At 36.6% G+C, this 18,506-nt stretch overlaps 1 protein-coding gene across 2 annotated transcripts in view; it reads right to left on the minus strand.

Moving 5' to 3' along the window:
* The window catches only part of apbb1 (amyloid beta (A4) precursor protein-binding, family B, member 1 (Fe65)), a 41,019-nt gene extending 24,139 nt beyond the window's left edge, over positions 1-16,880 (minus strand). For both annotated transcript variants that reach the window (XM_052567017.1, XM_052567016.1), the window contains exon 1: positions 16,735-16,880. In XM_052567017.1, the coding sequence (XP_052422977.1) occupies positions 16,735-16,737 (3 nt within the window). In that variant the 5' untranslated portion in view covers positions 16,738-16,880. The remainder of the gene's footprint in view (positions 1-16,734) is intronic.
* Between the last annotated feature and the right edge of the window lie 1,626 nt (positions 16,881-18,506).

Raw genomic sequence — 18,506 nt, forward strand, 5'->3', positions numbered from 1 at the left:
TTCAAAAACGATTAATCGATTAATCGGGGGTGGGGCTTATGCGGTGGGGTGGGGCATGGCCATAATTTATATAATGAAAAAAAAAATCTGAAGATTATTATGAAAATGAAAAATAAAAATAAAAATCTGACATGAAAATTTGTCTATGAAAACATGAACACATGATTAGGACAGGTTAGATTATGATTATGATCAAGCAATGTTATTAATAAAGGAGCAAGAAATATCTGCATGAGGTGAAGAGTATACCAATAAACGGAAGCTAATTCTATCTATGACACATCCAATGATAAATCAGATAACTGAGATACAGACGTAACATTAATACTTGTATCAGCACAATAGGATGATAATTTATGCGTTAGACAGAGAGAGAGAGAGAGAGAGAGAGAGAGAGAGAGAGAGAGAGAGCGCGAGCTCCCGCTGATGCGTTTTCATGACAGCGCGCTGAAAGATGGGCAAGGACAGATTTTACTATAGATTCCTATAAAGTTCTCATTATAAATGTATGGCAGATTTGTGCTATATTTTCATCTACGTTATTAAGTATAATAGGTGTAATTAAGTTTTATTTTTAAGTTAAGTTTTATTTTCCATAAACCACCTGCGCGTTTTCGAAGACACATGAATTGCATTATGCCCACAAATATGACAGAAAAAAAGCTCGGCTGAATTATTATAACATCAATAATTACATAATAACAATAATAATAGAAAAATAAAACATTTAAGAGCAATATCATTATTAGGCATTGCTTATATGAGCATGAAACGAATCGCTGATATGCAGCGATTTCAGCATAATTGTTCATGTTAATTAATCAGACTTAGACTAGCTCTTGCAACTTTTATCTGAAAAAGATTTGCCGATGCAGATGTGAACTTGACAGAAAGTGTAACTCGGATTGCGCTTTACAAACACGAAAGTACAATAAATTCACACTATCGTTATTTTTTTATGTATTCTAATATTTTGTATTCAATTTGCACATTCTGATCAACCAAAATATTATTTAACAGCATGGAAATCACTGATTATTGCAAAATAATTGAATACGATTTAAAATATAGATAAAAACTATGACAAACAAATAATTTTGATTTCGTCATCTCTACGAATATGTTTAATGTAATTAGGCTACAAATATATCCAGTGCATTTTTATTTTATAAAGACCATTTAATCATTTGATTTAAAAATTAACACACAAAGATACTTTTTCTGTTTTAGCTACTTTATTCAACTGCATTTTTTTTAACAAAACATTGTCTTCCAGTATAACTTTAGCCGCATATTTTGATCCAGCGGTGAATGTAGTTTTTAAGAGATAAAGAAAAAAAAGTTCACCAAGTTGCAGGAACAGCCAGGCACCACTGGACAAGTAAACCTTCTCTGTCCCTGAAACTAATGGGCAGCAAATCTTTCACCACCATTTCAGCGAATAGCTTTGTCGTCTTCTCGGTTCTGCCTGCGTTGCATTTAGGTCTTAAGGCAAGCGATTCAGTGCTCGTCTGAGTTGTCGCTCTGTTATCACCAGATATTTTATGTACACATTTTAGATGATAGCGCAGTGTATTTGTTGTTGATTTGTGTGACAGCTTGGTGCTGCACAGCTTACCCTGAACTGTATTTTCATAGTTCTTCTCAAAGGGAAGCCAGCCATCACTACGTGACTTTGAGGCTATGATTATCTGTCTTCTTACGTCTTTTGAGGCATCAAGTGGGAAGCTAACCAATCAGAGATCAGGGTGCCGCCCCAACGTGCTGCCATAACCAATAAAAAAAATAAATAAAATAAAAATAATTTTGATCATCGTTTACGTGATCGATCATCGCTGTCGCTGTCGAGTACTCGATCACTGTTGCACATCCCTAGCTATTTTGAGGTAACTTAAATAGACTGCGCAGTAGTCAAGTCAAGTCACCTTTATTTATATAGCACTTTTAACAAAACATATTGTGTCAAAGCAACTGAACAACATTCATTCAGAAAACAGTGTGTCAATAACATGCCACAATGATGCACCGTTTGATTTAAAATCAAATCTAAATACACGTAGAAACATTGCATCCTAGAGGCGTGGCGGACACCTGAGCATATGCAGCATGGTGATATGGAGTGACACAGAAGAGACTATTCACAAAAAAGTTATTTTTGTTTTGTTGCTTACAAAAAGTGTTCCTGTCACTTAATTTAAACCAGGTTTAGTGTTGTCAAAAGACCTGATACTTTGGTACCAAGTCGGTACTAAAAAAATGAAAATGTGACAGTACCAGGTTTCTTTAAGTACCAGAGTGCCCGGTCAACCCGGTTCTTGACAGTAATTTCAGCATGTGCTGTCTCAATGAGGACATCAATACAATAAACAACATCACCAGAACCAGTCACCTCACAAACATTTACTGTTTCATTTGAGTAAAACCAGTGTCAATTTAAAGGTATTCACGGTAACCCGTCAAAATAAAAGTTAAGTTTTACATAAAGGCACTGTGCTTTAGAGCTGCAACTAACGATTATTTTTTCTGTCGACTATTCTAACGATTATTTTTTCGATTAGTCGACTAATCTAACGATTATTTTTATTACAATAAATAATTAATCTAATGTTCTTTTTTATTAGCTAATGAATGCTTTGGGTAACTTTACAAAAAAAAATATAAGTACAACTTCTAATATAATATTTCAACCTTTATTCATTTTCAACCAACATGGTTGAAGTTTTTACAGTATAAAATAAGTAAAGGGGCAAAGAAAATTATTTTACTATGGTAAATATGAGTTTATGATAGCGTTTATAATTAAACCACAGTAGCCATAAATTTACAGTTGTCTGAGACGTCATGAAATGTTCTTTAGCATCACAAACCATAAAATGTAGTCAGAGTTCTGCTATGGTTTAGCATGGTTTCCAGAGATCTGGAGCTGATTCTGGGTGGCTCGGTGGTTTGTGACTGTTGTCTTGCGGCGCGCTATCTTTTAAGGGGCAGTTCACATACCGCGCCTTTTGCGCGCTCAAGTTCGTTATTTCCAATGTAGGCGCGCGATAAGCGCGCTCATAATGAAAGCGACGCGGGGTGCGACCGGTGCGACGCGCTCATTTTTTCCAGGCGCGTCCGAATCGCATTGCGTTAAAAACATCTAAACTTTTTAGAATGCCGCAAGCGCAAGAATATCAGACCTGAACCAGGAAGTTGGTCACCAGATCACACAGTAACCAGTTAATCAGTAACACCGGAGAGCGCCGAGATGTGTTCCTCTGAGGTGCTCGCACATCACAGTTGAGCTTCCGTGGTACACCAAAGGGAACAAAGGGCCATTTTATTTTGTATTCCCATACTTTTGATAACAGTGGTCTCTGTTTTTGTGATAGAATGCAACTTATACGCGAGATATAAACAAACAGTAATCGATGACGTCGATGCATCGTTGCAGCACTACTGTGCTTGAAATATTACTATTATTTAGTAGAATGTATGTGATACTACTACTGTTGACAAAATTAATCCAACTATTTTTTAAAGAAATTAATCACACAATATTTCTTACGTTTTAATTTTGATAGCAAATCCCCTTTACCCCAAAATAAAATGTGTTTAAATGTCATTAATTAAAAAACAAATTAAATTTGTTTACTGTTTTTCATATAATAACATAACATAATTATATGTATTAACACACATATACATATACATATATATATATATATATACATATTTTTTTTTAAAGCGGTATCCACGGGTCGTATTTTTTTTTCCAACCCGCGGATCCCGCTTTTAGGGAATTATTTTCAAGCTTTTATGCACAAGTGATACTGTGGCCGCCGGTCCATGGCTGGTAGAAAAAGATGACGCTCAAAGCTCACTGGCTCGGTTTTCTCCTCTGAAACAAAAGGTTGCACAACTGACAGAATAAGTTACAATATCTGAGATATTGCTGCTAAATTTTATTTGCTATTTTTTTTTTTTACTTGAATTCCTTTGCTTAAATTTATATTATTTATCTTTTGACATTTAATCTTCTGAGTTCAGAAACATTGTTTAATATAATCGCTGTTGATATTTTTATTAAAAGTTCAGAATCAAGATACATTTATTACTCTTATGTTTCTTATGATATCCGAGATAATGCTCCTAAATGTATTCTTTCTATACCTTGAATGTCATTGCTCTAATAAATTTTTTATTTTGATAGTTCATATTTTGTTCAAATGTTTAATATATCTGCTGTTCATATGTTCATTTATTAGTGTGTTATATGATTAGAATTAGGGATGCACCGTTTGACTGGCCATAAATCGGAACCGGACGGTTTTTGCTTAAAATACGCGATCGTTAATCGGCCAGTTTTTGGTCCTTTTATCGGCCGATTTTTTCGGAGTTCGCTCGGGTGCACAGACTACATTGTAATCGTTCGTTATGTCATTTGTGTGGAAGAGTATTTCGAAATCTGTTCGCAGGACATGGGCAGCCATCCAGCACTGGAAATGCAGAGCTTCATGTCTGAGGCACAGATAACAGGAAGCGATCAGCCGTTGGTGTACTGACGCACAAATAAGAGCCTTTCTTGCGTGCACTAAAGCTGCGCGAGCATATATTGTACCGGTCCGCACCCTGAACACGAGTAGACCGTGAAGAGATGTTCAGATCAACTTCTCACATGTTGGATGAGAAACGAAACGGACTAAACTGTGACAAAACTTAAATGTTTTTTTTTTTTTTTTTTTTTTTTTATCAGAACTTGCATACACGTTTGAAAAGCCAGAAATAAACAGTTTCTGCATTAGGATGATTAACTTTATTTTACCTTAACATTACATAGACTTAATTTAAAGTGTTTAATTCATCCAATTAAAACATTTTATGGTAATGATCCACATCTATATTTTTTTTTACTTGAGACAATAAGTTATTTATTTTTCACTGGCTCAAGTAAAAAAATATAGATGTGAATCATTACCCTAATTTTTTTATTATTTTATTGGATCAATGAAACACTTTGCATTTTGTTTTATTCTTACCAACATTATTAGATTTTAACATTTTGGAAAATGTATTTATATAGCATAATTTTATTTAGTCTCACTGGTAAAGAGCTTTTTCTTTTTTTTTTTATAACCAAATTTAAAAACAAATAAATACTGAATGCTGATTAAGAAACATGTTAATGAATGTGTGTTGATTGTGTGATTTGGACTGTAGAACTATGCAGTTGTTGCCTTTAATTTCACATGGTTAACCTTTATATTTAAGGCCAGTTCTATGTAGTTTCAACCCAATTCAAAAACAAAAGCTAAATGCTGATGTCTGTACCATCTATGTTTGTATTGAATGTAGGCTACTTATTGTGCAGTAACTGCCTTTAATTTCAGATGGTTATGGTTATTGTTTTCAATAGCCAAAAGCAAGTTTGGCCTAATAAATACCAAATACCTTGTTTATGCACACGGAATCGGCCAGTTTGCTTGTAAAAAAAATCGGTATCGGCCATGAAAAATCATGATCGGTGCATCCCTAATTAGAGTGTTGTCCCGGTTTTAAAATAAAGCACAGCATTGATATTTGAGAGTAGGGCTGCACAATATTGGGAAAAAAATGACATTGCAATATTTTATTTTTCTGCGATATATATTGCGATATGAAATCTAATCTAATTTTTTCTTACAAACAAAAATGGGGTGAGCAGATTTACATTCTCATTTATAATGATTTAAACATCGACCCCATCGTGTCAATTTATTAATATATGCGAGGGAGCGAGAGCAAGACATCGCTCCTGTTGTTTGAAGCGCTCTCTCTCTTTCGCGCTCTCGCGCTCTCTCTCTCTCTCTCTCTCTCTCTCTCGTGCGCGCGCTCTCTCTCTCTCTCTCTCTCTCTCTCTCGTGCGCGCGCTCTCTCTCTCTCTCTCTCTCTCTCTCTCGCGCGCGCGCTCTCGCGCTCGCTCGCTCTCTCTCTCTCTCGTGCGCGCGCTCTCTCTCTCTCTCTCTCTCTCTCTCTCTCTCGTGCGCGCGCTCTTCTCTCTCTCTCTCTCTCTCTCGCGCGCGCGCGCTCTCGCGCTCGCTCTCTCTCTCTCTCTCTCTCTCTCTCGTGCGCGCGCGCTCTCTCTCTCTCTCTCTCTCTCTCTCTCTCGTGCGCGCGCTCTCTCTCTCTCTCTCTCTCTCTCGCGCGCGCGCTCTCGCTCTCGCGCTCTCTCTCTCTCTCTCTCTCTCTCTCTCTCTCTCTCTGTGCGCATGTGCCGGTTGAGTGGGCGGAGCGATTGTGAGCGAGCGTTTGGCTGCTGTGTGAGGTACGAGTGGTCTATACTTCTCTATCTTTTTCTTACTGTTTTTTCTGTTGTTTGATTTTGGTTAGTTGTTTATTCGTTTCTATTTTGTATAATTAATTTGTGAAGGAGGGAAGTGAGTGTTGTGTCAGACGGGGTGTCGGCTTCCACGTGCTGGGAGCATGGCCACCCCAGGCAGCAGCGGGAGTTTTAATTCTCTGACAAGGCGTCATGGTGTAAAGATAGACTCAGTCGCTGGTGTGGAGGAATGCAGTTTAGCGGTGGGTGAAGCGGTCGGACATGAGAATATTGTATCAGCCTCCCGTATGAACAGCGCTGTTGTTGTATTTATGAAAACAGTGGATTTAGCCAATCAGTTAGTAGAAAACGGTATAGTAATTAATGGTATTTTTATACCAGTGCTTCCCTTGTCTACACCTTCTAAAAAGGTGACGTTATCAAATGTGCCCCCATTTATTCCAAATGAAGTGTTGATTGGATTACTTGCTCGTTATGGCAAAACAGTTTCACCTATAAAGATGATTCCGATTGGCACCAAGTCTCCTCTTTTGAAACATGTAGTGTCATTTAGACGTTATGTTTATATGATCCTGCAAGATAATATTGATGAACTGGATTTGTCCTTAAGTTTTCGACATGAGGAATTTAATTACGTCATTTTTGCCACTACAAATAAAATGAAGTGTTTTAATTGCGGCATTTTTGGGCATATGGTCCGTGCGTGTCCAGGTAGACAGGATAAGTCAAATGAGAGACCTTCACATGTTTTAAAGGACGGGAACATGGTAAATGAAAATGTAATTCGTAATGCCGCTGTGTTAGTCGCGGATGCTGACGTGCCTGGACCGAGTTCAGTGCAGACAGCGGTGACGTCGGCTGTCACATTAACAGTGGACGAGGAGCGGGCAGTTAGTTCTGAGGAAGATGATGGGATGATGGTTACTGTGGGTGAAGATAAGGAGGTGGAGAATAGAGGCTGTGTTGTGGACACCGTAGACAAACCTCCTGTTATTCTTGAAAGTGTGACGGAGACCGAGTTAGACGATTGTGCTTTTAAAACGCCACTGAAGCGAAGGCTAGAACAGCGTCCTTCTGATCAGCAAGCGAAAAAAGGGTTAGTTTGCGATGTAAGTCAAACGGACACAGAAAGTGAAAGTGATTTCTCGGAATGTAGTGTGGAGTGCAGTGTTCCGCTAAGTGGCTTTTCCAATAAAAGTTATAGTTCAGATGACATTAAATCTTTTTTGAAAGCAACTAAGAATGCGAGAAAAGTTCGTATTGAAGAGCATTTTCCAGATGTGTTGCAGTTCATTGAAAAAGCAAAAATATATAGGAGTGAAGGTTGTTTTAACAACCAAGAAATATATCGTCTGAAGAAAATACTTGCCAAGCTTAATGCCCAACCAGAGTCCAATAGTTGTAATGAAAAATGAAAAGTACATTTATGGGGGTTTGTGTTTCAGTCTAATTACTTTTTTTCTTTCCTCATTTATGGGAGAAATATGTATTGCTTCTCTGAATATGAATGGGGCAAGAGAAGGGAAAAAGCGGTTTCATCTTTTTGAAACAATTAGACAGAAAAATGTGCATGTTTTATTTGCTCAAGAGACTCATAGTGATGAGATAAATGAGAGTGATTGGGCAAGAGAGTTTGATGGATTGACTATTTTAAGTCATTTGAGTTCAACCAGTGGAGGGGTTGCTATTTTATTTTCAAATAGTTTTATTCCTTGTTCATATCAAGTAGAAGAGGTTTTAAAGGGTAGACTGCTAAAAGTCAGAGCCCAGTTTGAGAATTGTTTTTTTGTATTTATTTCTGTGTATGTTCCTACCAGAGCAATTGAAAGAATGTGTTTTTTAGACACTTTGAGTCATGTATTAGCTAATTGTAACACAGAGGATGTTTTAATTTTGGGGGGGGATTTTAATTGCACGGAAAACTTCACAGATAGAAATCATGTAGAGCCTCATATGCCATCACGAAAGAGACTCATTGAATTGATGAAGTCTAATGAGATTGTTGATGTGTGGAAAAATTTTCATTCTACCCAAAAGCAGTATACTTGGACACACGTTCGAGATAATCTGGTATCTCTAGCGAGGTTGGATAGATTCTATGGATATAAACACCAACTTAATCTTTTTAGGGGATGTTCTATTATCCCAATTGGTTTTTCTGACCATAGTCTAGTAAAATGTGATGTGACAGTGGGGTCTATTAAGCCAAAAAGTGCTTATTGGCACTTGAATAAAAATCTGTTATGTGATCTTTTTTTTAAAGGTATTTTTAAAGATTTCTGGATTGATTTCAGATCAAAAAAACCTTCCTTTCAATCTGTACAGCAGTGGTGGGATTTTGCAAAAACCCAAGTGAGACAGTTATGCCAGCATTACACCTTTAATGCCACACGTGAAAGAAAAGGTGCAATTGAAATGTTAGAAAAAGAACTAAATGAGTTACAAGAACTTGCTGACGTCACTGGAGAGTTGACCGCTATCAAGAGTTTTAAAGAGAAAAAGAATGTTTTAAATGACTTGTTAGATGTAACTGCACAAGGAGCTCTCGTCAGGTCAAGATTTCAGAATATTGAGTTGATGGATGCACCTTCTAAGTTCTTCTTCAATTTAGAAAAGAAAAATGGGCAAAAAAGGCTTATACATACTTTACGTTCCGACACCGGAGATGTGTTGTCAGATCCTATTGAAATCAGAAACCGGGCAGTTAGTTTTTATGGAAAATTATATGAGAGTGACTTAATACTTGATGAAATGCAGGATGAGAATTTTTTTGAAAATCTGCCTCAAGTATCTGAAGAAGTAAATGTTGAACTTAGTAAAGCTGTCACTTTAGAGGAACTAGAAAAGGCGCTTCAAAGTATGGAAGGTGGTAAAGTACCTGGAATAGACGGGCTACCAGTAGAATTCTATAAGGCGTTTTGGACAGAGGTAAGCCCAGATTTATTGCACGTAATAAATTATAGTTTGGTCAATGGACAACTACCTTTAAGTTGTAGAAGAAGTATTCTCACATTATTGCCAAAGAAAGGTGATCTAAATGAGATAAAAAATTGGAGACCTGTGAGCTTGTTATGTACAGATTATAAATTACTTTCCAAAGTTTTGGCTAGTAGATTAAGTGAAGTTATAAGTCAAATTATTCATCCTGATCAGACGTACTGTGTTCCAGGGAGACAAATTTTTCAAAATATTTCCTTTATTAGGGATATTTTAGATATAGGTAAAAACCTAAAACTTAACTTTGGCCTTGTGTCCATCGACCAAGAAAAAGCATTTGACAGAGTGGAACACTTGTACTTATGGAATGTTTTAACAGCTTTTGGTTTTAGTAATGATTTTATTTCTTTGATAAAAGTGTTGTACAATGATGTTGAAAGTATTCTAAAAATTAATGGAAATTTGTGTGCCCCTTTTAAAGTGTTGAGAGGTATCAGGCAAGGCTGTGCTTTGTCTGGAATGCTGTATACTTTGGCTATAGAGCCCCTCTTAAATAAATTAAGAGCACAAGTGTCTGGAGTACATGTCCCATGTTGTAAAAATTATTTTAAGTTATCAGCATATGCTGATGACGTTGCTATTTTAGTTAATGGACAGAGAGATGTAAATGTGCTGTTGGAAATCCTGAAAAAGTTTCAAAATATTTCTGCTACCAAAGTAAATTGGTCCAAGAGTAAAGCAATATTGGTTGGAAGCTGGGTCAATATGGAACCAAAACTTCCAGAAGGTTTATCCTGGACCAAGGAAGGTTTACAATATTTGGGAGTGTTTTTAGGGGATGAAATGTTTATGAAAAAGAATTTTGAAGGGATTGTGGAGAAGTTTAAAGGTCGGCTTAATAAATGGAAATTTTTGCTCCCTAAAACGTCCTATAAAGGTCGAGTATTGATCATAAACAATTCAATTGCATCTGCTCTATGGCATCGTTTTAATTGTGTGGATCCTCCACGAGATTTACTGCCAAGATTACAATCTATTTTAGTTGATTTTTTTTGGGATAGGATGCATTGGGTGCCGAAATCCGTTCTATATTTACCCAAAGAAGAAGGAGGACATGGTTTAATGCACATACAAAGCAGAATAGCAGCCTTTAGACTTCAGTTTGCTCAAAGGTTGTTGACTGGACCAGTGGACTCAAACTGGAAACAAGCTGCTTGTGTTATTTTGCGAGATTTCAGAGGTCTAAACTTTGAGAGATCTTTGTTCTGGTTAAATCCGCATAAGATGGACTTGTCTAAGTTGCCAATTTTTTATCGGAACCTATTTAAAGTTTGGACTTTGTTCAAGGTGCAGAGACCCAGCTCTGTGACTTCTCTTCATTGGCTGCTAGAAGAACCTCTGGTTTATGGATCGCGCTTGGACATATCAGATGAAAAAATACTCCCTGGAATTTGTGATATTCTTCTTAATGCTGGAGTTTTAACACTTGGACATTTATTTAAACTGGCTGGACTGGACTTTGAGAATGTTGATGCAGTCGTCAGACATTTGGGGTTAAAATCGAAACGCATAACAGCCAAATTACTTGAAAAATGGAAGTTAGCACTTACGTCGGAAGAAGTTAAACTGTTGGAAGATTATTCTGAAGGGTCAATTACTCCAGATTGTAATGACCCTTTTCCTGATTTGTATCTGTTGACTGATTTTGAAGAATGCGAAGGTGTTTTCTTAAAACCCAGTTTGATGATGTTAAATGGTCCTAATCCAGTGTCTGGAAAAATGTACTACAAAAACTGTGTCAAAACTCTGAATAAGAAGTTTTTGCATAAAAGAATTGATACGCCTTGGCGTTCTGCCCTCCATCTAGGGGAGGATGTCAAGCCAGAATGGCGAGCATTATATAAATCACCTGTGTCAAAAAAAGTTGGTGACTTACAATGGAGGATCCTTCATGGAGCGATTGCTGTGAACGCTTTTGTTTCAGTTATAAACCATGATACTAGCGATGAATGCCCTTTTTGTTTTCAAAAGGAGAACATTTTTCATGCTTTTGTGCATTGTATCAGGCTTGTACCATTGTTTCAGGTTTTAGAGAATTTATTTAGTCGCTTTGACGAGATTTTTTCTATGGAAATGTTTATTTGTGGATTTAAATACATCCGGAGACGCCGAGTTTGTTGTCAATTACTGAACTTTTTATTGGGTCAAGCGAAGAAGGCAATATATGACACTAGAAAAATAAGAATTGAACGTAACTCAAGTGTTAATTTGCAAATTGTGTTTCTTAACCTAGTAAAATCCAGAATTTTAATAGATTTTCGGTATTATAATGCTATGGGGGATCTTATGTCTTTTGAATTGATTTGGTGTTATAAGGGGGCTCTGTGTGAAATAATTAATGAGAGTTTACAGTTTGCATGTATCTTGGAATGAGTTTTTTTATGGATTTTTTTTTGTATATTTGATATATTTGAATGTGTATGTATTTTGTACTCCTGTAGGTAGGAACTGATTGTATTAGTTTAGGGTAGTTGTAATAAAGGTGTGTTAAAATTCATTCTCTCTCTCTCTCTCTCACTGGCCCGTACAGTTAATGAATAACGGATCAACTACGACAGCCTACATTGCACATCCTGCGATGTGACTATCGTGGATTCGTACATTGCGATATCGATGCTTAAACGTCACAACGCATGTGCATACCAGACACACTGGGAAGGAACTTTTAGATGCACCGCAAGGCTGAGGCACTGCCATCATCAATTAAAAAGAGAAGGTGTGGGTACAAGGCTGAAAGGTGTTGAGGGGGATACAGAGAGGGCTTTTTGTGACCTTTTCAAAACATCCTTCTCAATCGGACATGGAGGGGAATACGATGTCAAATGACACAGGCTCACGGAGACTCACGAGAAACGTGTCCAACAGAAAGAGACATCCAAATCTATGGATGCTTTCCTCCGACCTAAATACAACTTTCTAGCTGACAAATTGACTGCTGCAGAGGTGATGAGTGTGTATCATGCTACATCATATTGAGCAGGAGATTGTGGCAAAAAGCTATCCCCAACGATTTATCCGGACTCGGACATTGTCAAGAGGACGGCCTGTGGTCGGACGAAGGCAGAAGCCATTGTCATTGATGTGCTTGCCCCTAACTCCATCAATGATTGCGTTAGCTAGCTAATGTTAGCTAATTATTTGCCCCTAACTCCATCAATGATTGCGTTAGCTAGCTAATGTTAGCTAATTATCTTCTTCTTCCGCTATGTTAAAAGTCAACTTTTCCTTCAGTTCACAGAAATTGCATAAGTAGCTAACGTTAGCTAACAATGCTGCTCATCCATGCCATCGTGAAACCAAGCTCTGTGTATCCTTACATGACTGTGAGCAACATTTCACTATTCGTTATCTCCCAAACTAAACAAACAAAAGCAACTATAATTTTTGAAAAGGTATAAATATATCTATAGATAATATTTATATAAACTCAATAATGATCAAAACAGTAAAGAAGTATCTTGTATTTTTTTTTATAATTATCTGTTTTAGAGAATCTCTTAAGTTCATCCCATCTGTGTGTGTGTCTCTACAGCCCACACACCATTCTTCTCAGTGTCTTCAGATGCCTCCAATCACGGGACCACCAAGCTCTTCCCATTGTCAGTGTGTTACTGGATGACAGACTTGGGACTACAGACCAAGGTCCTTGATTTCTATGATGACAGTGATGAAACATCTGCCACGATCCACACCAGATAGTCCCCAAGCTGGAGGAAAGCGGACTAGGACTAGACATGATATCTGCATGTTCCGCTGACAATGCTAGTCTGAATTACGGGAGATACAACTCTGTTGTAATTTTGAAAGCAAACTGTGTGGCCCACATCGTTCACAACAGTGCAAAACACGCAGGAGATCAGCTAAATATCGACATCGAAAATGTCGTCAACAAGACCTTTAGCTGCTATTCCTCATCTGCCAAACGCATTGAGGAACTTAAGTCAATTCACACCTTTGTGGAGATAGAGTACCAGTCCCTGATTAGCCATGTGTCTACAAGATGGCTGAGCTTGTGAAGAGGCTTGACAGCTTGGCTCCTATCAAGACCTACTTTCTCTCATTGGGAGAAAAATATTGCATATGCGACTAAATTTGACTCTGGGCGACTAAATTACGTCAATTGTTAGACAATGGCTAAGAAATTCTTAGATTTTTCTTTGCTAGTGTGTTTAACCTCTTAGTCTGCACCCTAACGCCCTCGTCCTCAAAGCCTCTCACCCTCGCACGTGTCAGTGTTTATGAATAGATTAAATGAAACGGGACAAATTTAATCTTGACAAACTATGTATCATTATAAAGATCTAAGCCTCAAGCATCGATGACAGATCGCTGTTTTTCAATGGAAAGCTTATAAAGACTGTATTTGCTACATTTGTGTAAGCAGTACACATACAAACAAGAGCAATGGAAATGCTGTACATACCAGATCCGTCATAATAACGAGTCAAACACATCCAGAGCTGTAAATCCCCGTTTAGTTAGAAAGGTAAGGGTTCACTGAACGACATCTCATGAAGCACGTTTAGTCCAACGAAGCAATCACGTTGTAATATGGATCATAATTCCATTGTTTACGTTTCATTTCTTCAGCGACAGAACTGTTTGCGTCTGTTATGGAATAACTCACGGTCGGAAACTGCGTCTTGGTAGTAAAAACACGGCATGGTTTTGCAGCGTACAGTGTCACAAACAGAATGAGGCGATCCACCGGAAAAAAGAATGAATGAAAGATAGGCGGAAGATAGTTTATTTGAATTTGTCGCTCTCTCCTGGAGCATGTGACGCACTCTGACGCACCTGTCAGCTGATGGAGGCGGAGCTTACAGCGATCGTCTTTCTCTTTGTTTCTTTTATTTTTCAACAGTTTTTATATATGTGAGAGTGTGTTTTATGTTGAATGTATCTGCATGATTACCATCTGTTTGAGTGCAAATCAGCTTGCTATTATTGCATGATCACGGCTATCAAAGTGAACACGTCTTTATGAATAGAGTGAGTGGATTATTTACTTTGGCACATTTGTGTTATTAACATCTGTATAAGTGGCCATCAGCACATCAGCACTTATTTGCATCGTAATTCATTGTAAATGCTGCATTTCTAATAATCTCAGGATTTTCTGTTGTACCGGATCTGACCCGAATCAGACTAATTAAAGAGTCGATCAGGACTGTGGTTGAAACACGAGCCGAATTCCTCAGGAAGTCATAAAACATTCTGTGCCACAAGTCCCAACCAAGATTACCAACCAACCAACTTTCTCACAACAGCTTTCAACATTAACACCATTAGAACAATTATTGACGATTTCAATTCTAAGAAGGGATTGTCAAATTTGGCGCAATTAAAGGTGCTGTAGGGAACTTTTGTAAAAAAATATTTTTTACATTTTTATTAAACCTGTCATTATGTCCTGACAGTAGAATATGAGAATATGAAAAAAATCAAGCTCCTCTGGCTCCTCCCAGTGTCCTATTGCCATTTGCAGAAACTCCATCGCTCCCGGTAAAAAACAACCAATCAGAGCTGCGGTCCGTAACTTTGTTTGTGTTCAAAATGTAAAAAAATTTATATAATAAGCGAGTACACCATGAATCCATTTTCCAAACCGTGTTTTTGGCTTGTCCTGAATCACTAGGGTGCACCTATAATAAGTGTTTATATTCGGACTATTTTAGATTGCTTCGGGGGCACCGCGGCGGAGTAACCCAGTACCTTTGTGATTCTTCATAGACATAAACAGAGAGAAGTAGTTCCGGCTACAATGTTCTTCCGCAAGACGCAAGCAGTTCTGTTTATTAACCGCTAGAGCGGCAAAAGCTCCCTCCTGCAGCTTTAATTGCAATGCCATTCTTTATACTTATTTACAATTGTGTTTAAAGTTTTTCTACAAGTTATATAATTATGAAAAACAGTAAACAAGTTTCACCCAAATTTAATTTGTCTTTTAATTTATGAAATTTAAACATTTTATTTTTGGAAAATAAAAGGGATTTGCTATTAAAATTAAAACATGGAAGAAATATTGTGATTTATTTATTTAAAAAATAATTTTTTAGTAATAGTAGTAACAATAGTAATATTTCTAGCACAATGCCTTTACGTACAAATTAACTTTTAGGTCTAATGAATGCATATTTGTCATTTTAACTGAACTATATTTTTGGTCATCGAGGGTTTCTGTAAAAAAAGATATGCTAATTTGATATGCTAATTTGTTTAAATTAATACCTACGTCATCACCATCACAAAAATTTACTTTTTTTTTTTTTACATTGAAACTTGAAAAAAATAAATAAATAATAGACCAACCTACCGACCCTTTTTTTAAAAACAATTACTGTAACTGCAAACCAAAATATTTTTAAGGATGGCCTTATTTTGATTTCATATGGAAATATATGCGTGGATTGATGCTCTCGGTTTTATTAATTAGTGGTTAATTAGAAATAATAATTGTTTTATATATACCTTTTACAAAGAGCTTGTTGGGCTTTTAATTACCTACAAGGTGGTGTTTGAATAATGCAAATAGACCAAGAAATGAGGAAGTAATTCCTTAACTTTCTTTTCTTAATTATCCAATTTTAATCATTTAAAAAACATTTTTAAAGTATTTTTATTATCTATCATATGGTTATGATTATATATGAATTTTCTTGTATTGATTTTTTTCTCACATACCTATACAGTGCGGTTAGGCATAAATGTAGAGATTAAGGCAGAAATTAAATGTTGATAAATTCACATTGAAGTAGACTTTGTTATTGCACAATCAACCCTGGATCTTATGTGCTGAGAAATATTAGTTAATTAAGTTAAGTTCATATAACGTGCCTATATCATCTGAATTATCTGAACTGATTTATGATATAGGACTATTCGATGAAATGGTCATTAAAATGGTCATTTTTTTTTTTTTTTTTTTTTTTTAAAGCGCTATACAAATAAACTTGAATTTAAAAAAAATAAACAGGCTTAATTCAGGATTCATAAATATTTATACTGCTACTACTAGCTAATTATAAAGAGAGGTTAACGTTTAACAAATGCATTTGATTTAAACAGTAGTTTAATAATTTTTTTATTTGTTACTTTATTCACGTCTGACTAATTAACTTAAATGCATTTTAAATAAAGCCGTTTTCTTATGTATTTGATCAAACGGTGATTTAATAAATAAAACACAACTTTATTCATGCCTTATTCATAACTCCTGAATTACAATTATTATTATATCATTATAACAAACATAACATTTAACATCTAACACTGAGGCTAAACAGGACTTTAATAGTAAATAGTAGATGTCTGTCTCTCCCCGTTGGTCTGTTTATTTGTCGTTCACTCAATCACATTCACACATTCATCGCGCAATATATGCAATAAACTCCTCGTTACACGGAGGGCTCATTGTGCATAATAAAACATTCACTCACCATTAATTAGATCCTCTCAGAAATGTCGATCTGCGTCGATATTTCGGAAATCTTCAGAGACCCTCTAGAGCATCACCGTTACACAGCTAATGCTGCTATAGCTAGCCCACGCAACGCACTACGTCACAATGACGTAGACAGGATGATGCTGTCTTATTGGTCGCGAATATCCAAAACTATGGGATTAGAATCCCGCCAAATGTATTGCAGTCACAGATAAAATAATAAGCAAAGATCAAATATTTAAAATAATAATGCACAAAACCGAAAAACAAATGCAGTTTTTTTTTTAAATAACAAACAGCACAGTCATGGATCAAAAAACAATAAGTGTAAATAAAAAATGTAAACGCATTTAAAATTATATTGCACAAAACAGAAACATGAATAAAAAAAAAATTCCAAATCTCAAACAAAATCAGGTTCCCTGCTCATGTTATTTTTTTTGTGTGCTTGTGGTTTTTTCCCGTTTGCTCTTGTTTCCACATCCTGCGCTTGCATTTCTATAAGTTGAAGTTTGAGTTTCATGTAAATCAGGGCTGGCTTCAGCATCACCATTGGCCCACAACAGAGCTGGCCCTAGACCTTTGGGGGCCCTAAGCAAAATTGGTTGGAGGCCCCTTTGACCATTTTAAGTAAGGCCTACAGAAATTAATGACTACCTTGTAACTATACTGTACATATTATATCTACTATGTTATTTTTAAAATTTTTAGTCTATTAAATTATGTTTTAATTATTCTATGTATGCTGTATGTTAATTATCTTTTTACGCTGCTGGCCCTGAGTAAGTATTTCGTTCTTATGTGGCAACATGTACAGAATGACAATAAAAGACCTTGAGTTCTTGAGTTGAGTTCCATGTTTGATGTCTAACAGGAAAATTATGTTAGCCCTTTAGTGTAGGAGCCAAACTGGGTTTATATTGTTCTTTTAAATGCTTTAACATCACAGCAAATATATAATACTAAACCAATTTTATGCATCATGTTATTAGCATTTATTACATGGCTTGGTTGAATCCCAATGTAGAATGCGGTTTGTTATTTCTTGATAACAGACCGCTGCGAAGTAGAACACACCATTGCCATAAACAGAGCGTTGCTATGGACGCGGAGCGGACAATTTTCTTTAACATGGAGTCACAGTGTGCAGCGCTGCGCTGCTCAAGTGCGCATTTGCACTCAATTGCAAGGGTCGCTTAGTGGCTTGGCAGAGCAGATCTACTGGAGGGGCATTGGATCATCGGCGGGGGGGCACTGTCATTTGATAAAAAAAATGTTGACGCATTGGTAACATCATAGTAGCATGGAAATCCAGACCTAAATCTGGAAGATCTATATAGCATGACAATGAACGAGTTGGACTTGGGTTTTTATCTAAAAGAGGAACAGCAGCGCTGAAATTTGCTGTTTTGCCGACCGGATAAGGCAAGACTCAATTAGCTCCAATGATCTATCTATATAGAATGACATTATATATTTTTTATATTATTTTTACCTGTCTTGATTCCTAATACACAACAGATGACGATTGTTAGGCTAAACGGTCAGAATACGGTTCCATATAAGGTTAGTATAGCCTAGTTCAGCACTTTGCGAATGGACAGTGACTCAAGCAGCACGTAGTAGCGTTCTACGAGTTCAGTAGCCTACTTTTTTTGTGAAAATTTATATTTTTGGGAAACGCGCGAAGAATTGCGGCTAACGTTCATAACTTGCACGTAGAGAGCGCTTTTAAGAGCTATAATAATAATATAAATATAATATAGG

This window comes from Carassius gibelio, chromosome B10 (genome assembly GCF_023724105.1).
Source record: "Carassius gibelio isolate Cgi1373 ecotype wild population from Czech Republic chromosome B10, carGib1.2-hapl.c, whole genome shotgun sequence".
Lineage (NCBI taxonomy): Eukaryota > Metazoa > Chordata > Actinopteri > Cypriniformes > Cyprinidae > Carassius > Carassius gibelio.